Source organism: Aedes albopictus, chromosome 1, assembly GCF_035046485.1.
Source record: "Aedes albopictus strain Foshan chromosome 1, AalbF5, whole genome shotgun sequence".
NCBI lineage: Eukaryota > Metazoa > Arthropoda > Insecta > Diptera > Culicidae > Aedes > Aedes albopictus.
Window position 1 is genome coordinate 279,092,655 of NC_085136.1, and position 25,949 is coordinate 279,118,603.

The window sequence follows — 25,949 nt, forward strand, 5'->3', positions numbered from 1 at the left end:
TATGTCGGGAGTAGGATTCGATCCCAGGTCCTCGGCGTGATAGTCTTGTATTCTAACCACCACACCAGGTCCGCTCCACATCTTGAGACTGTGTCTTGGGCTGTGTTAAAGCCAAATGTTCACTATAAGCCATTTTACGAACCAGCAATTTTGATGATGCTATTGATTTTTACATGGTAGTGACACTACCCCCTGTCAGGTGTGTAATCGAAAAGAACGCCTCAGCTTTTCCTGCTGAGTATCCGCTTATCCTTATCCAACTTCTGCTTCTTCAAGATGCACCTTTTTCTCGATTCTTCCAAGTTCCACTACCCCCATGATTGTTGCGCAAATGGGTTCTTATGCCAAATGTCTTTATGCCAAGTGACGTTATGCCAAACGGCGTTATGCCAAATGACGCAGACCCTCCAGAGCCACTGATCCAGCTGTAGCCATATCCATGCGTCATTCACTTACGTGGCTGAAGTACCTTAGCTCAAATGTGTAAACTGCAACCAGGATCATCTTTTGAAGACTCGGCCGTAGCATCTAACAGAACAAGCTGAATAAGAGTTTCTTAAGATAAAGTTTTGCTTAAGAGTAGTTTGTTTCACTCTTGTACAGCAAAAATATTTGCTGGGGGACGTATCAGATGTCCAGAAGCAAGCCAACCAGCGAAGAAACAGTAAGTCAGTATAGATCTCGGCCTCGACTTCTTCTCGGATTTGCCCTCACATAAAGAAACCAGACCGGTCCTGAAACAAGCCAATCTTCGGATGGCAACATTCGCCCTCAAGCTTCATAACTGGAACACTCACTCGGTGGCGAAAAACAGCCGAAACTCGTCAACTAGCTGCAAACTGAAGACATCGATGTTGCATTCCTGACAGAAACGCACTTTAAAGTCTGTTGAGAACCACTGGACTGGCTCTCATGTTCTCGACGATAGCTTTTCGTCATGCCTTCAGTCGATGCACAATTGCAGATAGTTAGAAGTTAGAACCGCGGTACACTTTACGGTATGTGAAACCCTGCTGCGCTAATGCAGGGCTCTGGCGCAGTCGACCTTAATTTCCCGTGCGACTTGTGGGATTCAGATGAATAACAACAATGTAAACAAAACAAAAAATACCGGCTGCCTCTCTCAGCCCATCTGGAGCAAATTGAAGCCCAGTAAGCAGGGAATGAAATTATCGATCACGATCGCGATAGTTGAAAACTCTCTCACATGCATTATCGGCGAAAAAAGACGTGCGATAAATTCAGACCCGGGTTTCTCCCGAGAATGTGTTTTCGCTCGTTCTGCAGCGCCGAAAATCGATTATCATCAGCAATGAAAAGTTGACTGGTTTGCTTTCTGCTCTTTGTTCGCCTTTCCGTAGTCCCGTCGTCACCGGCTGTAGCTTTTATGTATAAAATTTCTGTCCTCTTTTGAGCAGCTTGTGTGGTCGAGTGGTTATGGTGCGCGCTCATACACATTTTTGTGGAGGGTCTAGGTTCGAATCCCGTTAGCGGCAAATTTTTGTTATTTGCCTTCTGATAATTATCGCGATAACTTTGCAGGCGATAAAGTTGGATAGCGAAAATGAAAAGAGCGATTTCCAGTTTTCGGCTATCTTTGATCGGGGACAATCAGCAACAACCGATAAACATTTCTCACAGGAAAAGTAAAAACATAAAAAATCGGTTGCTCGAAAAACGCCGTTTTTCGTCTCAATTTGCTGATAATTTCATTCCCTGCCAGTAAGTCAGCAAATCACTGGATAGCTTATCCACATACATACATACATACGTGCATACATAGCTTATCCACATGTCCTTCAATAAACCTGGACACAACAAAAAACTCCGAGATGGAAGATAATGGCTAGGAAGATGGAGCCAACGTCACTACACTCAGCGAAGTATTATCAATCCAGTCGAAACCCAGAATTTGGTGCGAGCGAATTTCGATTTTTTCTCCAAATCCATGCATCGGACCTAACTTCGGAAGTTGTGCGCTGTTTAGCGAACCTAATGATCTACACAGCGCATCACTTCCGAAGCTAGGTCCGACGCATCGAATTTCGCTCGCACCAAATTCCGGGTTTCTCACTCCGGCAAGTTCTCACTCCGACTTGGAGAAATGCGAGCAATTTCGTAAGCTGGCGATTGATCAACGGCTGCTGCAAACTCCTGCAAGGTCTGCTACATCTGCCTGAAATCCGACCATACGAGGAGGAACTGCAAGTCCGAGAAGAAGTACTCAATCTGCAAGAAGAACTACCACAAACTGGCCCAAGTCGACGAACCAGTCAGGAACTCGAGGTTCAGCCGTACGGAAGCGCCTGATGAAGCGGTGATGAGAATGTCTGCAACGTCAACGACAACAACATGAACACGCTGCTCAGAGTTAGAAGGTGAGGATTCGTGCCCCCCGAGGTGTCGAGGAAATATTAGCGCTTTTCGATGAAGGATCTTCTCGCGCGATGATGGATGCTGCCGTTGCAGAGAGTATCGGACTGACTGCAAGGACCGGTTGCTCCGGAGGCCTACCGTTGGTCAAATGGGATTCTGCACAAAGAGGAAGAGTCGATAATGCTCTTTTCCGTATTTCCGGTCCATCGGAGCAGGCGAAGTGGTACGACGTAAACAACATCCAGACGGTATCGAACATTGCACTGCCCGCTGTGAAATTCCATATTGCTAAGGGGAAGCCAAGCAACTATACACAATGCTGGATTAAGACAAGCTGAGTGCGATTGGAGATGGTGCAATACGTACTCGCTCGATGATTTGCAACTGACTCGATGCCACCTACGGTGGACAATCCATGGCGTAGTTCACCCAGCCGGTGTTGGATCGAACAACCATCACGCTTTCCTGTGTTCCGAAGACGATGACATCGAGCTTACAGACCTGGTGAAGCAGATGTACAAAGTGGAAGACTTAAGATATCTGTCCAGTCGGTGAAAATAGCCGGAAGAGGAATCACACAATCGCAGTTGAGCCCTCTGACGACTCGAGTTCGAGTTAACCTTCTGGAACAGACAGCTAGATACCTCCGATCTACAAGTGTTCTCCACTGCGAATGTATGACAGACTTGTCAATTCGACGGAGAGCTCCTTCAATAAGAAGCGCTTGATAATTTTGTCGCATTTCCATGAGGTGACCTACAAGTTAATCCAGCACTTCACGAGCGGTTCGGGCACGCCAATTCGGAAACTGTATCCAACGAGATGCGGGAGCGGTACCAGGAAGCGAACAAATGTGTCTGATGCAAGGTGAACGCGATCTCCGAGAACGGATCCGCTTCTAGTTGAGCAAATCACTCCTTATTTTCGGCCCACCAGTTCCGTGGACATCGGCTACCTGTGTTCGGTGGACGTGGAAGTCACTATCGACCAGCGGAAGGAGATGCGCTGAGCGGTCGTCTTCACCCGCATAACCGTGCGACCGGTGCACCTTCAGGTCGTCCATAGTCCTACGACGAAATCGTGCCGTGTTGCCATCTCTCGCTTCAGGTAGCAAGTTCGGCAACTCTGGTCACATCTCCGATAATGTAACGGTACTTTCAGGGAGCAAACAACGAGATAGAGAAGATCAATCAAGAGTGTGCAGAGATTGTATCCAGCTGAACCACTGCTTGGTACCTTATTCCTACGATGATTGGTGTCGGGTGCGAACGGTAAAGCTGACAGTTCAAAGCCTCCTAAAGGAGCGCAACGGAATCCGTATAAAGGTTCAGTTTCTTGCAGATCGAATGTGGGAGAAGGGAAGCAAGAGTACATGCCGACGATCAACCACCACACCGTCAAAATAGTTCAACGATCAGCAGGCGCTCCAGCAGGGCGATCTGATATTCGCATCGATGGCAAAAACCGGAAGTCCTGAAGACGAGGCGTCGTCTGGCCTATGATCAAGGGCTCATAGGGACGAGTCCGACAGGCCGATGTGTATGGTAAGATATAGAGATGAGGCTTGGTGAACCTTGCGGCGTTTAAGGTAAGGTAAATCCGAAGATACCGACAGAATGTTGAAGGATAAAAGAGAGAATCAGACAACGAACAATTCCACATCCAGAAATGATGTTCTTATTGCTTGGAATAGGAACCCAAGAAACATAATTAGCTGAATAACAGTTTCTTAAGCTAAAGTTTGCTTAAGAATGGTTTGTTCAACTCTTGTACAGCAAAAATGTTTGTTGGGAAGGGATTTATGAATTTCATCGTACCTACACAAAAAACACGTAAGTTGTAAGTATCAGAAGTGTTTAAGAAATGTCATAATTCCGTATCAAGTTCTGTGTTAATGATAGGAAAACGCACTCATTGAAAGGTGGAAGCAGTACTATGGCAAACATTTGAATAGCATAGAAGTATTAAGACGAATGAAGCTGGGCAAAGGCATTTCTCAATTTCTCTCTCTTTCCACCAGTCAGTATAGTGAAACTCCATCGGTTGACGATTTTTTATGACAATTCATTTGGTTTATTTTGTTTTCATCACTATTTATATGTACAGCACTTGTCTTCTCGCGCAAATGTCAATCGATTGTACAACACAAACAATTCCTTCTTTCCATAATTTCCATATATATGCCTACTAACACTGTTTTTTTTTTTGTTTCGCCATCATCTTCCGCTTTCGGTTTCATTTCATTATCATTCCTATTCTCAGACGAAGGGGGATTGGGGGGGTGTTTTACAAATATACAAGACACAAAGCGACTGATTGGGTTTATACAGATCCGTTCTTCCCGGTTTGTGTGTGTTGTGTGTAGGTTGAACGACATTTTGTTTTATTTTACTTCCTCTGCCGTGAATCGCATATCAGTCCCATCTTTGCTGAATTTCCTATGCAAATGGGACAGATATGCGATTCACGGTAGTCCTGTTCGATTTACTAGGACGCTTGATTTCCGTTCCTTTTTTCCGCTTCTTTCCGTGAACTCGCTAAGCTTTTCTTTCAATCTTTCTTCTTTCTCATTTTCGTGGCTCTGCCTCGAGAGTTTCTCGCTATAGCGCGGTTCCATCTTTGTTGGTTTGTTGGCTTGTTTACTTTTTTTTGTTTGTTTTATTAATCAGTATCACAGATTAAAAGATTTCATAATTGTAATAATATGTTTGTTTGTGTTAAAAATAATAAACAACTGTTTCAAATTGCGGGTTTTTGTTGTTTGCTGGCTGTTGTTAACGTTGTAGTTGTTGTTGGTAAAAAATGAAACAATTTCGTATCAAAAGAACGTGTGACACGATAGACATTAGGTAATTGTGGGTACAAAATGGCTCACAGTTAGCTGTTGTTGTATGTTGTTGTCTGACTGGTGTTTCTTCCCGTGTCTTCGGATCCCCATGTGTTTGTTCAATTGGTTTCTCCTAGTCTACTGTTTGATTCTGGCTAGATCTTCTTCGTTCATTCGCTATCTATCGCTGCTTTGTTGTTTTTTGTTTGTTTGTTACAAATATTGTTTACCTGAGTTGAAATATACATATTACACATACTTTGTTAGTTTCACTTGTTTTATCTTTGTCTGCATTGATTTCGTTTCATTTCTTCTGGTTTCAGCGGTAGTATTAATGGAATTTCTTACTTTTGTGTGTCGTTATCTATATGGTATCTATTGTTTTTCTTCTTCATTTTCAATGGCATTTTAGATTTTCAATTTTAATGTGGTTAAGTATGCTCTTTATATCATTCCAATCAGTTCCAATCACAAGAACCATATTTGTGTGTTTTACGTATAAATTATCTAGGGAAAAAACTAGGTCAAATGCACATTGTGAATGGCGCAAAAATGCATTTCATCATTATCTTCATCTTCCTCTTCTTCTATAAAGTTTTACCGTTGCCTTGTAGGTTTTGCATTTTTCTTTTGTTTTCTTTGGAAAAGTACTTTCCAAAATAGGATGAATCTAGCGCTCAAACAATCCAGGGGCGTTGTGATGGCATTTCCTCATGGATAGGCAGTGTGGAACTTTGTGGGTATGAAGATTTTGTCTCTTTTGTTGAAATTTGACTAGAAACCAGACAAATTATTCAAGACATGGCATAAATCGGCACCAACATGTCAAAAGGGCGTAACTGCTTTTGCAACCAATGCCTTCTCACAGAGCTGTGGGTCATATTTCATTCATCTCACGCAATTCACATCCATTAATCGAAAGAGGAGGATTTTATCTTTCTATTTGTGCTAGTGGATTGCTCGAGAGGGATGGGATACTCTCCACAGCTTTGTGAGAAGACATTGGTTGTAAATGCAGTTACGCCCTTTTGAAATGTTGGTGCCGAAATGGTCAGTTTTATAGACTTTGTTGGTGTTAGGGCTATCACATAGTTCATGCAACTTCAAAGCCTTAATAAAACCTGAAATGTTTCTGAAGCCTAACATATTCTGAAAAGCTTCTAATAACATGTCAGTAAAGATTTAAACAAGAGTCAGAGTTCAGAATCAGGTTTGAAAATCACCCAGATTTGCCATACCCGAATCTCAATGTTAACTTCTTTTCGGATCCTCAAAAACCTTCTTTTATAAAATTTCAATTCCAATTACTGTCATAGTAACCCTTGAACTCTCTCTCTCTCTCTTCTTGGCGTAACGTCCTCACTGGGACAGAGCCTGCTTCTCAGCTTAGTGTTCTATGAGCACTTCCACAGTTATTAACTGAGAGCTTCCTCTGCCAATGACCATTTTTGCATGTGTATATCGTGTGGCAGGCACGAAGATACTCTATGCCCAAGGAAGTCAAGGAAATTTCCTTTACGAAAAGATCCTGGACCGACCGGGAATCGAACCCGTCACCCTCAGCATGGTCATGCTGAATACCCGTGCGTTTACCGCCTCGGCTATATGGGCCCAACCCTTGAACTATATAAGGTAAATAATAATCATTCTAATGGTCCACTGCACGAATTTATTCAGGCCTGCTTACTCTCACAGAAAATTTGACATTTCTGGACGAACATTTGAAAAGGGCCTATCTGCTTTGCGTAAACAAACATGTTTCTGTCTCTGTAGGGCCCATCTGCATCCACCCACGCACATCAACACCCTTATCAGAAAGAGTGTTCTTCAAGCTATCTGTTAAGGGTGTTGATGTGCGTGGGTGGATGCAGATGGGCCCTACAGAGACAGAAACATGTTTGTTTACAAAAAGCAGATAGGCCCTTTTCAAATGTTCGTACAGATTTGAGAGGTGTCGACATCGCTCAAACGTCAAATTTCGTGTGAGAGTAAGCAGGCCAGAATAAATTCGTGCAATGGACCATTTGTCATTCCGTTGCAATATCACGTGTTTTCCTTGAGATTATGTGCTTGTAGCACCATAGCAACGGACAAACAGTTGAAGAAAAGTCAAGATTCGAGGAATTACATGTCACTTCGGAGAACTTTAACACGAAGAATGAATGGTATCGACTCAGAAGCCGGAGGTCTAGCCGGAACAACAGGAGCGGAAAGCCAGCAAGCGGATTTTGTCTGGAGTGGTAATGAATTCAAGAATCTTACCAGCAAGAGGAAGCGTATTGCTGCCATTAGCGGAGCGGCAGCGAGGGATCCGATGAACTACAGGCATGTTCAGAATACTGTAACGGTTAAGGAACCATGGGACACTTTAAAGACTACAATTCAGGACAGCGGATATATTCGGGAGCTTGAAGTACTTCAGCATCCGACCGGAGTGAAGCTAGTGGATTATTCTACGGTGAGGCATTACGTTAACCAGCTGATATCCACCTGGCCCAGATTGGCTTCGAGGTGAACTATGGACATGGAAGAGCCCGGGATCCAGATGCGAGCGGATACGATACGTGCGAGAAGATTCTGCAGGACGTGAAGAGGCCTGATGGCCCTGTTGGAATCGAGTCTGGACGGGCATTCTTGTGGAATGCTTCAATCAGACAACCCTCATATCGAGACAACCTTTATGTAATGTAGGTGCACCATGACCGTGCGTTGTCGAATGTATTGTTATTGTGTATGTAAATATTGTTGGTAAAGTTAGTCGTTCGAGTACTGTTGTAAAGTACAGCGATATTTTGCTTTTCGTCTCGGTCCATTTTCCGTCCGCTGTTGAGTTGTCCACTGTGTGATATTCCAACAGTTCTATGGCCAGTCCGGAGCGAAGCCGAAGTCGTCAAAATCGAGCAAGAGTCACGTGATGTGCTTCCATTTCCAGTAAAACCGGTTGAGTCATTACGTTTCAGAGTGACCGCGAGAAAATAGGATGGAGCCTTGATAGGTACTCCTTACTCGGCTTTCATGGTGCGACATCGTCGTAACAACCCGGATGAACGACCCGCATATTTTGAGAAAAAGCAATCCGAAAAGTGGCAAAAGAGGTGAGTGACGGTGTCATAGTCGCAAATAACATGAATGCGCCAATTGTTGCCGAGAGCAACGTAACTATCAAAGCCGACTTAGATGATGCAACTGAAGTTCTATGCATTCCAGAACTAACCATGAATCTCTGGCCCATGCACAAGGTTTGCAGTCGTGGCCATCGGGTGGTATTCTACAAGGATGTGTTTTGGATCGGGTTATGGCATCTTTACATGCACAGTTTGAAGCAACTGTGCAATATGGTAGGAACGTGGTGTGAAGCTCACCGAATTCGACATGCCGGAGTGCTTTCCGTGCCTAGAAGGGAAGAATCAGCATCAACCATTCAAATTCAAAGAGATCAGAGCAGCAGAAGTGTTAGAACTCGTTCAACACAGAGATTTTTCTATGCGGTCCAATGGAAACGACAACCGTAGGAGCTAGCAAGTACTTTCTAACCTTGGTTGACGACTGTAGCGGAAAGTGTTTCGTCTACTTCATTCGATCGAAGACGGAAAGCTCTGAAGTGCTTCAAGGATTTTCAAGCCTTTACAGAGACTCGTAACAGGTAAGATGCTAAAGCAGCTTAGAAGTGACATGAAGCGACATTTGAAACAGTGAGGAATCCAGCACGAAATCAGTGTAGGTACCACATAACTCAGAACAAGATGGAACCGTTCAAATGCAAAGGGACCAGAGCAGCAGAAGTGTTGGAACTCGTCCACAGATATCTTTCTATGCGATCCCATGGATAGGACTTTTGTAGGAGCTAGCAAGTACTTTCTAACCTTGGTCGACGACTACAGCGGAAAGTGTTCCGTCTACTTCATTCGATCGAAGACGGAAAGTGCTAGAGTACTTCAAGGATTTCCAAGCCTTTTCAGAGACTCGGAACAGGTAAGATGCTAAAGCGGCATAGAAGTGACAATATGATACGTACGTGGTGTGAAGCTCGACGAATCCGATATTCCGGATTGCATTCCGTGCTTAGAAGGGAAGAATCAGCATCAACCATTCAAATGCAAAGGGTCCAGAGCAGCAGAAGTGTTGGAATTCGTCCACAGAGATCTTTCTATGCGATCCCATGGATAGGACTTCCGTAGGAGCTGGCAAGTACTTTCTTACTTTAGTCGACGACATCAGCGGAAAGTGTTTCGTTTACTTCATTCGATCGAAGACGGAAAGTGCTAGAGTGCTTCAAGGATTTCCAAGCCTTTACAGAGACTCGTAACAGGTAAGATGCTAAAGCGGATTAGAAGTGACATGAAGCGATATTTGAAACAGTGCGGAATCCAACACGAAATCAGTGTACCGCAAAACCCAGAACAGATGGTCTGGCTGAACGAATGAGCTGGATTCTCGTAGAACGCACTTGTTGTCTTCCGCACTGTCGATGCCGGATAGGGTTGGGTTTGGGCTGAAGCGGTTGGGACGGCATGTCCAACCGTTCACCAACGACTTCAGAAAGAAGGCCGATCTACCTGTGCGTTTCCGAAGGTAATGACCGAAGGTACGAATGAAGAAATGGGATCCGAAATCGGAGCAAGGCATCTTTCTTGAATTCGCAGCAGGATCGAAAATGTATCGCGTCTACAGTTCGAGGCGAGGTTCGAGGTCAAGAAGTGTTGTTGAACGAAAACAGCAATGAACTTAAAGCTTCCGAACCAAAAATGCTGCAGTTTCGCGGATAGCTTCAGCTGACATCAGCCCGGACTCTGCACAATACGCCGCAACTACCGTAGCAGAATCACTACCAGCGAATGAAACCGGCGACGAAGAGTTGCCAGACCGGTTAGAACCTGCGCTGCCTCCACAACAAAAGGCTCCATATAGTGTAGTAAGGCGCAGTGGCAAGGAGCGCAGGACTTCAAGTGTCGTCCCTCAAAGCAGTTTCCGTCAAAAAAACACAGTTGTTTAAGGAAGCGATACGAAGCGACGACAGCTGTTGGCATGAAGCAATGAAGGTGGAGATGAACTCCAACAGGGGTAATGGGACGGGAATTGTGCGATCTACCAGCTGGGCGGAGGCCCTAACATTGAAATGGAAGTTCAAGCGAAGGACGAAGGCGGACGGTTCGATCGAGCGGTACACGATCGGTCACGATTTGTGACAAAGGGCTATTCGCAAGTCAAAGGAGTCGACTACGAAGAAACCTATTCACCACTGGTCCGTTATTGCACGGTCCGCTATCTGATGGCAGTCTCTGCGGGGTTTGGGCTGAAGATCTATCAGCTCGACGCAGTAACGGCATCTCGTCTAATCGTGGAACAACCGGAAGTGTCCGGCGGACCTTACAAGCAACTATCGTGAGGAACAAGAAGCTCGACAAGATACTGTGGGACATCGGTCTGCAGCAATCGAATATGGCGTCACAGTTCTCATCGTGGCCTTACTTGTGGACGACCTTCTGGTGTTCGGCCAACGATGAAGACATGGTCAACGCATAAAGGAGCAGTTAATGAAGCATCGGGGCTACCCGGAGCAGATCCTCGGAATGCATGTAACACAGGCTGTCAAAAGGATCTGCTTGGATCAAAACAAGTATATCGAGCAACTTCTAGAACAGGTTGGAGTGCTCGATTGCATCCCATTTCCACGTCGTTTGGTGCAAGCAAGCTAAGCAAGGAAATATGTCCCAAGCATTTTGATGAAGCCAAAAGGAAGTCATACGTTCCGTTTCGTGGACTCGTCGGCGGACTACAATTTGTCTCCCGGATATAGAATTTGCCGTTAAGGCAGTCAGCAGTTTCGGCAGCAACCCAGGAGAAGCCTACTGGACGCCCCAAACGTATTCTGAGGTACATGGAAGGCTTAAAGGAACGAAGGATATGAAGGTAGTCTACAGTAGCGAGAATGAAGAACAGCTCCACGGGCATTCGTATGCAGACTGGGCAAATAATCCAGAGATCGGGCGATCCGTGTAAGGCTACACGTTCATACACACCCCAACAAACATAAACAACTCTCAAGCAAACTTCCGCTTAAGAAACTCTTATTCAGCTATCTCTGTTTCTTGGGATGGACTTACAATTGCCGGGAGCTACAGAAAGCAATCCATAGCTTCAGTATTTCCACGATGGAAGCAGGGTATATAATTATGGCAGCCTCTGGTCAGGAAGCTCGTTGTTCTGTGTAGAGCTTACCAGCCTCACTACCACAATTGAAATTTGTTACGATAACAGAATATGTGCAATATGTGTCGAACCGAAAGAGAAGTTGGCTACTCGGAACGGACTAGACACATCGATCTGTTGCGTCATCACTTCATCAAGGAGCCATTGAACCAGAAAGCTATTGTCCTCTATGGGGTATGAATGATTAGTGACATTCCCCTTGCGTGTCCTTCCCCTAATAAGCATCGGTGACAGAAAGCATCATGACGAGACAGCCATGGTTTGTGTTGCTGCCTCATTGAGGAGTGGAGCTTTGGCGGAGCAAGTCGCCTGGATTATGAGGTCCCGTATCATGCGAAGCGAATCTACTGTAGTTTGCTAAGATGGCTGGGAACGGATTGTTCCGGTGAATTACGCAATATTCACATCCTGTTACACGTTTTATCCGAAAATCAACTAGCGACTGTGCTGACGAATCCTGTTCCGTTCCCGACACTCCGTTAGTAGCCAAGATTAGATTGTAAAACTACTTGAAAACCTTGTTAATGAAGAAACATATCCATGAATCTTCTCTCAGTAACGGAAAAGGTATTCTGAAGTAACATTTCTGTTCTTTGGGAATCCCTATTAACATGGGGCAACCAGGGGGAATGGCACTTCCTTTGCTAACCGGAAGAATCCGCATATATCCGTTCCTAACCGTCATTAACCGCGCCTAACTGCTGCTCAAGCTAGCAGCGGTTAGCGACGGTTAGGAACGGATATATACGGATTTTTCGGTTAGAAAAGGATATGTCATTCCCCTTGGGGGCAACTATGATGCACACGGCAGATAAGTCTTTAGTCATTTAAAAGATGCAATATCTTCACCACACCAACAAAGTTCTCCTCATTATGTAAGCAGTGCTGCCAACCGCCGCTGGATTGTTCACAACGCAAAACCCATCCTGCAGGCAACTCATTTCTCTTTTTGATATTCTAACTTCTTTCACGGCCAATTAAAACTAATCAAAGGCTCACAATGGCGACGCCCGGACATAACCTAAAATTCCCCGCGCGCACGCCATTTTCTGCGCTCCGGTCGCAACAACACTTGCGCACCGAGTCAGCCCTCCAATTTCAAAACAACGTTCGAGGCTAACTTCCTGCCCCCTACCTGGTCTAGCATCCGTTGACCATGGTTTCGACCAGGGCTGACTTGGCGGCGCCTCCGGTCGTTGTCGCGGAAGTTAGCCCGTTGACGGCGGCAGCCGACGCCGCCGCTGCCGCCGCCACTGTCGCGGACTTGATCAAACTGGCCGGGGCATAGTTCACGCTGATGCTGATCGGGTGCAGCGGCGGCATCTGCCGGTAGCTCTTGCCGAACAGATCCACTCCGTTCAGGTATGGCAGTAGGCTTTCGTAGTTGACGTTCAGCGGAACGTAGAAACCCTGGGTGTGGCAGGCGAACACGGGCACGGCACAGGAGGCGTAGACGCTCCGCGCGCCCACCGCGTGCTCGCTCTTGATTTCGGTGAGGCTGTTCTTGATGTCCTCGCGGTCGTCGCGGGCCGCCTGCGGCACCGGCGAGCCGTACTCCGTGGAGGAAATCTTCCGCTTCAAGGACAGCGGTTCGTCGGTTCCGTTGCAGCTCTTCGGCCCCAGCCCGTTGGCGAGCCCTTTGCAGATGGCGGACGGCGGAGGTACTTCGGACATCGGATGATCCTCGTGAACGGACGAGGGACTGTGAGCCATCTCCGCCAGGTGACCGCCGTTCTCGTGACCGTGGGTGTCCTGCGAGAATCGCTGCTGGATGTAGTTCTTGAACTTGTAGCTGTTGTGGCTGTGTTCGTGCTCGGGCGAGTTCTCGGAGAACTTCCGCATGCGAATCGTCCGCAGGACACTCTCGTGCTGGGCGTTGATGTTGTTGTTGGTGTCCTGCGAAAGGTGCGGCAGCTGGCCGTTGGTAGAACTGGTGGAAATTCGCGACGGAGACGACGCCTCAAAGTCCACCGTCGAGTGATTGCTGGAGGTGTCCAGGTGCTGCACGCTGTTCGGGGCGGTCGAGGTGATCACCGCGGCCTGTGGTGGATTACTACTGCTGCTACTGTTGGTATTACTGCGGAAGCTGAGGTCCTTCACGTCGTGGTGATCGTTGCTGCTGTGTTCGATATCGGACGGACACGACAGCATATCCCTGAGCTGTGACAGCGGTCCCGGGTGCAGGTACACTGGACTGCCGCCGTTTGGAATCTCCGAACCGCACCGGGACTTCAGCATTTCACCTGTAATCAACAACAACACTCAATGTCAATAGAGAGTTCAACCACCAATCCTGTAGCGACTATCCGCCTCACCTTTCATGATCTCGTTGCAGTGGTCCTTGAGGTGCGCCACCATCCGGTAGCACATCTCTTCGCCCCGTTCCCGCAGCATGAATTTGGCCGCCTCAGTCAGACAGTCGTGGTAGCCGACGCGGTACTGTTCCGTACAGGAGCTCTCCCGAACGCACTCTTGGTTCTGGAGGTTCTTCAGGTGTCGGATGGCCATTTCGATGATTTCGGTTTTCTCCACGCGGCCGCGGCCCTTGCGCATGTACTGCTGCGGGATGAGACGGGACAGGTCCGCCAGGCAGGAGTTCATCCGATCCCGGCGCCGTTTCTCTATTATTCGATGTGAGAGCGGATCTTGCTGCGGACGAAGAGAGAGAGAGAGATAGATGGATCGAGTTAGTTTTGTGGGAAACTTTCCTGAGATATCTAAACTATTGGTGCTTTCAATGAACCCCGGAGATATGTATTGGATTGTCCCGGAAATCTGCTAGGGACTTCGTAAAATTTCGTAAATCTGGCCATGAGCAACATTTGCAAGGTTCTAATTTGCTTGCATGCAAGTGAAAGTATACAGTTTGTGAAATATTTCAGTCGACATCTCATTGAAAACGTTTCAAATACACATGTCAAAAGAAACTGTCCCAACCGTTACTGACTGACGTGTATTATGTTTAATGAACCACCCTAGCTACCCACCCATTAAACATCACGCGAGACGAATTACCGCCCTTCACTCTAATCTCGCGGAAATATCAATAATCCCGATAAAGTGCAGTCTTCACTTGTGTCATTATTGACCGTCTACTCGAAACGACGGATGACTGCGATGAGCGATGGAAGATAACCATGGCGACCACGTGATGACGCTCTTATCTCCTTCTTCGCTATTATAAGCCGAAAGCCGTTGCGTTGGTTAAGCGTTGTGGTCGGCTATGGTGTTCTAGGAAAGGAACGCACGGTGAAGAAGATAGGCGAAAGCCGTCTTATAAGTACTTGGAAGAATGGAATGATGTTTACGTTTCCACAGTTATGGATGTGTTTACTCTTTACTGGTCTTTCGCAATACCCGATAGGCATGATTATAGTCCGCTGCTGCCGACTGCCGACCTAGTGTCAAGTGTCTGAGCAAATTATGCGCGATGATCGCTGTGACAAACGCGTGTACTGGCCAACATGTATCTACCAACGACAACAACTTATACAATTACATATCTACGACAATTTGTTTGCTCGCACTCTCCAACCACAACGACTAGGAAGATGACTTTTCCTATGAACTCAAATTGGCATGCTGATTGTCAAAATATTACGATCACCATCAAAACTTTTAGAATTGGGAATTGGACATTCACGGAAACTTACTTCATAAGTTTGAATCTGTGGGGTGTGAACCAACGATAGTGTCATTCCCCTTGCTTGCCCTTCCCCTAGTACAAGCATCAGTGTCATAGATTAGCACCTTATTCTGGAAGTAGCTCTCCAGTATCCGGCGGCATAGGCTAACTGGGACTCCTAGGTGGTGTATGGTGCACTCGATGGTGGCCCAGCTGACGCTGTTGAACGCATTCTTTACATCCAGAGTCACGACCGCGCCATAGCAGATTCCTATTCGCTTCTTTTGGAGCGCTATCTCGGCTGTTTTGGTTACAGCCCTAATAGCGTCCACCGTCGATCGACCCTTCCGGAAACCGAACTGGTTATCCGAGAGACCAGATTTATCGGGTTTCTCGGTATAGACCATCAGCCTCGACAGAATGATCCGTTCCAACAGTTTTCCGGCGGTGTCCAGCAGCAGACAGATAGGTCTGTATGCCGACGGGTCGCCAGGTGGCTTCCCGGGTTTGGGCAGTAGAACCAATCTTTGCCTTTTCCACCACTCCGGAAATTCGCCTCTGTCTAGGCACATCTGCAAAGCCATTCTGAACATGTCAGGGCTAGCCTCGATGGCCGTCTTGATGGCTACTGTCGGGATACCGCCCGGAGTCGGAGCCTTGTACAACTTAAGCGACTTCGCTACGCTCGTCGTTCGTTACCAAGGCGACCTCGCTTTGGCCGTAGGAGACGAGGGTCCATGGTCTTGTATCGTGGCGCGGGAACAGCGTTTCCACGATCTTCTGCAGCATCTCGGGGTGCTAACGCGCCCTTCGTTTTGGCCATGACTAATCCGTAGGCATCACCCCAAGGGGCCGTGTTGGCTGCCTGGCACAGATTTTCGAAGCACGCCCGCTTACGTGGCTTAATCTCTTCGTTCAGTGCCAGTTTAGCCTCCTTGTAGCCTACAATGCCTCACTTCGCTCCATTCTACCCTCATCGGTGCGAGCTCTTTGCATCCTTCTTCTAGATCTTAGGCAGGATGCGCGGAGCTCTGCGATTTCTGGACACCACCAGTACCGTATGCCGCCTTGCGTCCATTTCTGGGTAGGGATCGCCGATGACTAGATCATCGCTGGATAGTTCGTCGCTGTTAACCTCCATAAGCAAACGCTCCACAAATGCCGGCTTATCAAAGCGTGAGGTAAACCATCCCTGATGACGGTCGATGACCTTCGGCTGTGGCCGTCTTCCTCCGTGTTCCACCCTATATTGAACCGTTATTGCCAGGGATGCGATATGGATCTGATAGTAGGGCGATGCCTGTACTTGACTCCGAGACTTACTGCCACAGCAACTGTTGAGCGGCTTCACAGGCTTCACAGTGTGCCTCAGATTTAGCTGTGTAACCTGCATTATCGTCGGTTGGTTCGACCTCCTCGCGTGCCTGGACATTTAGGCCCGCCCGTCGTGTGACCCTTGTTCCCTTGTGCCGTGCAAATCAGACATTTTGGTAACGAGTTGCACTCTCTGGCGAGGTAGGCTTCCACTCTGCCCTTCCTGCAGAGTTTGCTGCTGTCGGGGCTTTTACACGCCCACGACTTGTGTCCTTGCTCGAAGCTCTTGAAACACACCTCTGGCGGCACGTATGTGCTGAGCGCAGCACATTGACCTGTTCGCCTCCTCAACGGGGGAGCTTGCTCGTGGTGATCTGCGTGCCTGCCGGAAACTTTCGGATCATTGCACTTAGTGCATCTACCTTGCACTGCTGCTTAAGTTCGGCTGCGAGCTCCTCAGCGTCGGCGATCTCGTCCACATGTTCACACTGGAGAGTCGCCTCCACCGTTAATGCTCTCACCTGCACTTTTTCGCCCAATAAGTATTTCCTGAGTTAGTGCCTTGTCGGAGGTGCCTTTCTTAATCGCATCCTTCTTTAGCACTAGCATCGTCTCTCCAGTCGTGGTGCGTCGGATGCTTTTTACAGCGGTGAGAGACGATTTTCGCCTCGCATGAGCCTCAGCACCTCGGCTTATGTATCCGCCTTAGTTTTGCAGACCAATGCGTCGCTCCGTTTGCGCTTGCGGACTGGTTTCACTTTTCAAAACTTCTTCTTTCCAACCGTAATCCAAGGATTCTCCTTCCCTTGGTCCGGTTGGCCTCCTGGGGCTTGGTTTCCCTGCCCCTTGCGCGTTTCGCATCCGATTTGGGAGCCTTGTTGCTCGCGCTGGCCGTCCCTTTCTTCCTCTTCGGCTTTTCGCCCGACTCTGTCGGACACTTCTTGGGCTCGTCTCCTCGGCAGGCTTCGATCATGCAGCTCGAGCCGTAGGGCGGCTTGACCTCCCCGCTAGGGCATTAGCCGCCTTCCGTTCTTCGGCCAGGAGGTCATACTCCTTCTTGGCCAAAACCAGTGATTCAGCAGGCCATGTTTCAGGTCCTTGCTGATGGTAGTCCACCCGCTCGTGTAGCCGATCCGCTCGTCCAGCTATTCGGCAACTACCATCATATTTGGTAGACCGCTCCTATTGTCTGTTGGGTCACCGTAAAAGCCGCTATCACTCTATGCCAATGAAGTAATCGCCAATGATCCTAGTGGTTATCTATGCAAGCATGGAGGCCACCCGAGGATTGGCACATGACCTTATGGGGATTGAGCTCAGAGCCGGATCAGCGCTAATCAGGAGCGCGTACAGAGGCGTCCAGCATCTGCCGGCAATTGGGCCGTCATAGGAACTGCAGGTTAGGCAGTCCGTGGGATGAGACGAAGGTAATTGGGTAGGCTTTCCACTTCCCTTAGCAAACCTCTTATTGCAATAGGCTGGAAGCTGAGCAAAAGTCCCTGAAAGAATCATAGAAGAAATCTTGGAAGGAATTATTGAAGAAATCCGTGAAAAACTCGAGAAGAATTTTTGACACAAATACCTAAACATTCCTGGATCGCCTGAATTAATCTCTGCAGAAATCTATAATCTTTCATATTACTTTTCGAGAGGAAGCTCTTGAGGAATCACAGCAGGAATTTTTGAAGGAATTCTAGCACGAATCCCTGCAGTAATGCTGAGTAGAATACCTAAAAGATTTTTTTCAGAATTTCTAAAGCAATAATCCCCGAAGAGATCGCAAAAGCAATCTCTACTGAAATCCTGGTGGAATTCTGGACGAATCCTGTGAAGATTCTCGAGAGGAATGTCTGAAGAAATCCCGGAAATAATTCCTGGTATCCCGAGATAATTTCATTTCATTTCTTTACTCTACTCTCTACCGTCTTACCTGTTTTCTATCCCAACCCTCTATCCTACGCTCTATCCGACCTACTGATACTGATACGCTCTATCCTAACTCTGAAATCTACCATCTGCCCCATCATCTACCCTATCCTCTGCCCTTCCTTCTACCGTACCCTCTACTCTAACCCTTTACCCTACACTCTACACTATCCTCCATCCTACCTTCTACTCTAACCCTCTATCCTACCTTCTACCCGGAATCTCCATCCTACTCTATACCCTAACTTTCCACCCTATCCTTCCACCCAACCCACAGTGGGAAAAAAACAGTGCAAACCTACACTAAATTCTGTATCTCACGAACGCATCCAGTTTTTCTAATGAACAAAACGATTTTAAGCGTAAAATTGTCTGGAGAATCGAATGAAAGTGGTTAAACAGACCGCACGGATCGTTATCCTGCTCATTTTGCCCTAATTCCCCAGTTTTTATTTACTTTTATATGAAACTAGCTCTATAAAACTTATGAAACATTAATGCGGTTTGCCTTGAAGGACTTTTCTAAAGGATTAAGATGTAGAGAATCGATTGGAAGTGATTGCAGTGACCGAATGTATGTATTTATGCCAATTTACCCTTATTCCCCACACATATTGCGTTTTGTATGAAATTAGCTGTATAACTCACAAGAAACATATGAATGATATGTTAGGAAGCATTTATTTGGAGGATTATGGTACTAGGAATCGATTAGAAGTGGTTGCAGTGACCGCATGAATGTATTTGTGCTTATTTTACCCTTGTTCCCCACACATATTGTGTTTTGTATGAAATTAGCTGTATAACACACAAGAAACATATGAGTGGTATGTTAAGAAGCATTTATTTGGGGGATTATGATACAAGGAATCGATTATAAGTAATGGCAGTAGCCACGCGAATGTGGTTATGCTCATTTTACCCTTATTCCCCACATAAATTGAGTTTTGTATGAAATTAGCTCTATAACTCACAAGAAACTTATGAGTGGTATGCGAAGAAGCGACAATTTGGAGGAATATGATGCAAGGAATCGATTAGATATTATTGCAGTGACCGCGCGAATGTAATTATGCTCTTTTTGCCCTCATTCCCCATATTGAGTGTTGTATGAAATTAGCTCTATAACTCACAAGAAACTTATGAGTGGTATGTCAAGAAGCGTCTATTTGAAGGATTATGGTACTAGAAATCGATAAGAAGTGATTGCAGTGACCGCGCGAATGTGGTTATGCTCATTTTACCCCAAATCCTCGCATATATTGTGTTTTGTACGAAATTAGCTTTATAACTCACAAGAAACTTAATGGGGTATGTTATAAAGGGTTTCTTTAGTGGATTATATAATACAAGGAATCGATTAGAAGTGATTGCAGTGACCGCACGAATGTTATTATGCTTATTTTACCCTATTTTCCTTCATATATTGAGTTTTGTATGAAAATAGATATATAACTCGCAAGAAACTTGAGCTGGTATACTATACAGAGTTTCTTTGATGAATCATGATACAAGGAATCGATTAAAAATGATTGCAGTTTCGTGTGAGTTATATAGCGTATACCAAACAAAACTCAATATGTGTAGCGAAGTAGCGTAATATGAGCATATCCACATTCAAGGCTTAGGGTAAAATAAGCATAATTACATTCGCGCGGTCACTGCAACCACTTTTAATCGATTTCTAGCACCATAATCATCCAAATAGACGCTCTTTGACATACCACTCATAAGTTTCTTGTGAGTTATAGAGCTAATTTCATACAAAACTCAATTTATGTGAGGAATTAGGGTAAAATGAGCATAACCACATTCGCGCGGTCACTGAAATCACTTCTAATCGCTTCCTAGTACCATAATCCTCCAAATAAATGCTTCCTAACATACCACTCATATGTTTCTTGTGAGTTATACAGCTAATTTCATACAAAACACAATACGTGTGGGGAATAAGGGTAAAAGAGGCATAAATACATATATGCGGTCACTGCAATCACTTCCAATCGATTCTCTACATCTTAATCCTTTAGAAAAGTCCTTCAAGGTAAACCGCATTCATGTTTCATAAGTTTTATTGAGCTAGTTTCATATAAAAGTAAATAAAAACTGGGGAATTAGGGCAAAATGAGCAGGATAACGATCCGTGCGGTCTGTTTAACCACTTTCATTCGATTCCCCAGACAATTTTACGCCTAAAACCGTTTTGTTCATTAGAAAAACTGGATGCGTTCGTGAGATACATAATTTAGTGTAGGTTTGCACTGTTTTTTCCCACCGTGCAACCCTCTTTCCTACCCTATCCTCTACTCTAATCCTTCACCCTACCCTCTACCCTACCGTTAAACCTAACCTTCTACCCTACCCTCTATCCTGCCATCTTCCCTACCCTCTACCCTAACTCTCTACCTAACTTTACCATACCCTCTATCTACCCTATCCACTTCACTGACTCTATACTCTACCCTCTATCCTTCACTCAAACCATCTGCCCTACTGTCTACCCTACACTCTACCCTGACCATCTATCCTAGTCTATACCCTACCCTTTACTCTATCCTTCACTTCAATCCTTTACCCGATCGTCTTCCCCACCGTCTACTATACCCTCTACTCCGACCCTCTACCCTTATACTCATCAAGCCCGAGCGATGAACACCAATATTGCACCTGCGAAGCAGCAGTGCCGTCAAATAGCAAACATTCTGGAGTTGTGGCCGGCATTTTTGAAACCCAAGCCGCCATCTTGACTTCTGATACCCCTATAATTACCTCCACAATAAGGTGGCCCACACTTAAAAAACGATCGATCAATTCTGACTATACATGTCAATGATTGCTCTTCCGTGATTGATCTGAACTGGTACCAATTGCACTGAGATCCAACTGAATAAGTGGCTGGGACATTCCACTTATTCTCAAAGTGCAATTTTTGCAGCTCATGCATATTTGATCAATAACGGCGCCGGCCAAGTCCTTATAGTCAGCTGGGAAGGGAAAGGAATGTTAAAGTGTACTGGTTGTTGCTACTAGAGACCGAGAGCACTTTGCGTCCCCACAACCCGTACGGACTGGGGTATTTTTTTTTTAGACGGAAAGGATGGGAGATCTGGGAGTCACCGTTGGGTCGGTGATGCGATCCATGGATAGGGGTTATTTATAGTGTTCGTGACAGATTGTGTGGTGAATAAGGTCAAGCGGCACAGCACGCTTTGGTTGCACAACTTATAGGCGTTATATATACACTGTGCTGTGAGTGGAAGTTGGAAGGGACTTTTTTTCAATTCGTTTCTGGTTCTAGCGATGGCTATGAACATATGAATATTCATGAGTTGTATATGTAGAGAAGAGAAAGCGAGAGAAAGTGGATAGGAAGGTACAAAGTAGGATGAAAAGGACGGGCCAGGGATTGAACCCATGACCTTCTGCATACGAATCAGAAGCGGTAGCCACTAGACCACCAAGCCCGTCCACAATAAGGTGGCCCACACTTATTCTTCTTCTTCTTCTTCTTCTTCTTGGCGTAACGTCCTCACTGGGACAAAGCCTGCTTCTCAGCTTAGTGTTCTATGAGCACTTCCACAGTTATTAACTGAGAGCTTCCTCTGCCAATGACCATTTTGCATGTGTATATCGTGTGGCAGGCACGAAGATACTCTATGCCCAAGGAAGTCAAGGAAATTTCCTTTACGAAAAGATCCTGGACCGACCGGGAATCGAACCCGTCACCCTCAGCATGGTCATGCTGAATACCCGTGCGTTTACCGCCTCGGCTATATGGGCCCTAGGTTACTATATACCAAACAACTTTGTCTAAGACCGCAAAGTAATCCAACGCCTGTGAAAAAAGTTATACCCTAGGTAAAGTGAGGATAAATTTTATTGTTATTTTTCCAATACATGTTGTGGTGACGAGTGTCTTATCTGTTCTTCGTATACATGCACCGCATTGTGACGCGACCGGCGCGGCATTGGCTCTGCTGAGCAGCACCCGAATAGTTAGTTTATTACACACTCTCGTGCTTACCAGACGCGGTTCCCACACATGTAAAGGAATAATATCAATAATGAAATCTCAAAACTTAACCTCACTTTGCCTAGGGTATAACTTTTTTCACAGCCGTCGGATCTCTTTGCGGTCATCGACAAAGTTCTTTGGCATATAATCACCTACAATAATACCAAAGGGTTTGAATATTGAACGCTTACAGCGCCACCTAGCGGCAAAATTCGAAAACTTAAAATTTCTGCATACATTTGGCCAAGTTTTCCCATACAAACTTCAAGCGTTTTGAGCGCCCCCTTATGCTCAACCGATTTTGCTGAAATTTTGAACGTAGCTTCTGGGAGTCCAAAAAAACTGATTTAGAAGGTAAGACTTGGCATTTTTCGAAATTTTTGTTTTTCATACAAGTGTGGGCCACCCTACTCCATAACCTAAGGGTTCGTTCGCATATCACATAACGTTGAAAGGAGTGGGAGGGGGTCTACCGCTGTGTTATGCTCTAACTAAACAAAAAATCTCAATTCTGCAGTTCAACTCAAGGTTCAACTACTAGAGTGCTAAGGGCGATCTTCAGTGGTGTGCAAGAAAGTGAATGGTGTGTGGTGGAGAAGAATGCAATACGAGCTCGCTGCACTCTACGGCGAACCCAGCATCCAGAAGGTGGCCAAAGCTGGAAGGATACGGTGGGAAGAGCATGTTGAAAGAATGCCAGATAACAACCCTGCAAAGTCGGTGTTCGCTACTGACCCGGTTGGAGCGCAAAGAGGCGGACCAACGTTGGAGAGCTGCAGCTACAAATCGAGTATTATGGCGACAAATTGTTGACTCAGCTGCTATCATGTTGAACTTAATAAATGAAAAGGTGTCCAACTAACCATCCTTTCCCATCTCTCTGAAGTTGCAGTTACAAGGACGTGGCCGGGACAGCGGCCAAGAGCTGTAGGATTGGAGGATTGTGTCAGTCTTCTCCCAAATCTTCGTGCTTGATATCCGATGGGAAGGTGGTATAACTATCACAACATCCAGTGGACACCTATACAAATTTGTGTAACTCGCTTAAGGTGATACGGGACGTCATGTTATTTTTCCTATCATCGTTCTTCTTCTAACAATTTGCCTAGCGATTTTAAAGATGGTAATTTCGATTTTTACCGCACCGAAGTGGCTGCAAAACAATCAGCTTATGCAATGCAAGTGAGCATACACAATGAGGGGTGATACACAAATTATGTCACGCAAAAATCGACCATTTCCAACCCCCCTCCCCCCTATGTTACACTTTTTGTATGAGATTTTAAACTTTTTTGTATGGGTCGTCACGTTATGCAAACTCCTCCTCCCCCCTAAAAGCGTGACGTAATTTGTGCATGACCCCTGATAAGTTTTTAAGTATTCCATAATATGGAGTACAATCTGGGATTACCATCTTACTAACAACAAAGCAAAGGCGAATATTTCCTCGTCCTTGAAGGTAATGCTAATATAAATGAAATGAAAGCATGGAACGAGCTCACCAATTCATGTGCATTCGTCTGTTATGCAGAATTCCACATCGACCATGCATCAATACATATACACCGAACGAATGGCCTACTTTGCAAAATTCGCGGTCCTGCTTTGAAGATTCCATCGCACAAGTCGATGTGGTCACAACATTATGAAAAGCCGCATATCCTACTGAAGTGCGTGTGCTCATTGCTCAGTCAGCCCAGCAGACAGGTCGTTGTCTCTCGCGTGCTCCATGGATACCTAGTGCTAGAAGACGCAGATCACAACAGCCATAGCACAGCGTAGACGATGACAACACGACCGGCATGCCTACCAACAAGCTCATTTGTCGCGCAAAAAAAACGACTAGCTAGTGAGAGAAAAAAGTAGTAAAAGAACGATAGTAAATTAACGGTGCTCCGCCGGGCAACCATCGCATCGCCGCGTCGTTGTGCGAGAGATAGGCACGTGAGCAGACACTTGCTTCCGTCGCCGATATGTATGTAGTGGGAAGAAATTGAATGTTATCTACAAGTGACAAATGACGACGGCAACGACAACGTCGGTCTGTAAGGCATCTACACGTGAAGAGTTGTCGCTACCGCGTCGTCTACTTTGTCTCCGGTATGACAAACCTATGTATGCCTTGCCTTAGTAGGCTGTACATATGATAAGAACACGAACCGCGGGGGTAGGTAGTGATGTCATGTGGGTATTTATGTCTTTCAGTCATTGATACGTGTCGTTTTGAAGTTTTGCAATGCTTCAGCGCGTATACATAGATAAGGTTCCGTCACGTGCTGTACAATTCATGAAGTTAGATAGGACGTTGAGAAAAGTTATAGGCTGCGTAGAAAGTATCGTCGTTCTACAACACCGGAAAGCGACATTTTTTCAGTCGCTGCTGTGTGGGTATTTACTTATCGAACTTGACGGTTTGGAACATTCCTGCCACGAACAGTCCCAAACACCGTCCGTTTTTGCCTTCACACCCGGTTTCACAGTCTAATATGTCAAAAATGGCACGTGTTTTTGTTTTGGTCGCATTAAAACAAACGAGGTAGTTTGTGCAAAAGTGACAGCAAGGAGCGTCAACAAACGAGGTTCGTCGAAAAGGACATTTAAAATAAGGAGTCAAATCGACATTCGAATCCCTTATTCTTCTTCTTCTTCTTCTTTATGGTTCTACGTTCCCACTGGAACTTGGCCTGCCTCACTTCAACTAAGTGTACTTTGAGCAACTCCACAGTTATTGATTGAAGGGCTTTCTTTGCCTGCCAGTGCATGAATTTGTATATTGTGGGGCAAGCATAATGATACACTATGCCCAGGGAGTCAAGAATATTTTCCCGACCCGAACGGGAATCGAACCCGCATCTCCAGATTGACGATCCATAGCCTCAACCACTAGGCTAACTGGAGACCCTTGATTGAATCCCATGAAACTCACAATATGTTTTAGAAAACTTATTTTGGCTTAACTTAACACGGTTTACTGAAAAAGTTATAGCGACTAGATCATTTTAACTATATGCCTAAATAACTGGACCGCACTCACCCTAGACGTTTTTCCCCGCCGTCCCGGGGCAAAGTCGGCGTCATCCTCGCTGTAGTTGGTGTTGGTGGTGGAAAAATTCAGCTGCTCGTTGCAATACGAATACCCGGGCACGGATGCTTCACTGAAAAGAGAGAAAACAAGGAGAAAAAGGAAACCTCGTCAGACTGGATGAACTCGCTCTCTTATCACCATGGACTTATCCACCAGTGAACTAAATTCAATAGGTCCGAGAATGTTGATACTACAGCGGAGCCGTTTCCAATCAGAATCTGGACTTTCTTATTGGAAATTACCACGCTCTAGTGTCAAAATTCTAGGACCGAGTAAATTAAGTTCATCAGTAGATAAGTTCATATGCATTATAGACTGGATCAGAATTTATAATTAACCCTTCAGCGCGCGCGTACAACACTACCATTTACCACTGTTTACCATTTGGATGCAACTATAAAAGTCTTGTTTACAAAGTACAATTTTATCACTTTTGCATGAAACGTCAACAACGTTGACATTACTTGCTTCATTGACTGACACACTTGTTCACTAAAGTGACGTTTGAGCGGTGCCGTGTTTACAGAAAATAAATTCGTGTTCATGGCCTACTCATGGATGGATAACATGG

General features: G+C 45.8%; 1 protein-coding gene across 2 annotated transcripts in view; it reads right to left on the reverse strand.

The window, feature by feature from the left end:
* Window positions 1–25,474, reverse strand: part of LOC109397066 (transcription factor cwo) — a 130,703-nt gene extending 105,229 nt beyond the window's left edge. The window contains exons 1-3 of one of the 2 annotated variants that reach the window (XR_009996525.1): window positions 25,328–25,473; window positions 13,729–14,062; window positions 6,325–13,656 (exon numbers count right to left, since the gene is read on the reverse strand). Coding sequence is in view for 1 of the 2 variants with exons in the window: in XM_029860103.2 (XP_029715963.1) it covers window positions 12,554–13,656; window positions 13,729–14,014 (1,389 nt within the window). In the remaining variant the exon portion in view is untranslated. Of the gene's footprint in view, window positions 1–4,419; window positions 13,657–13,728; window positions 14,063–25,327 lie in introns of those variants that run through there. The other variant, XM_029860103.2, reaches the window with a different exon arrangement.
* Window positions 25,475–25,949: the final 475 nt, after the last annotated feature.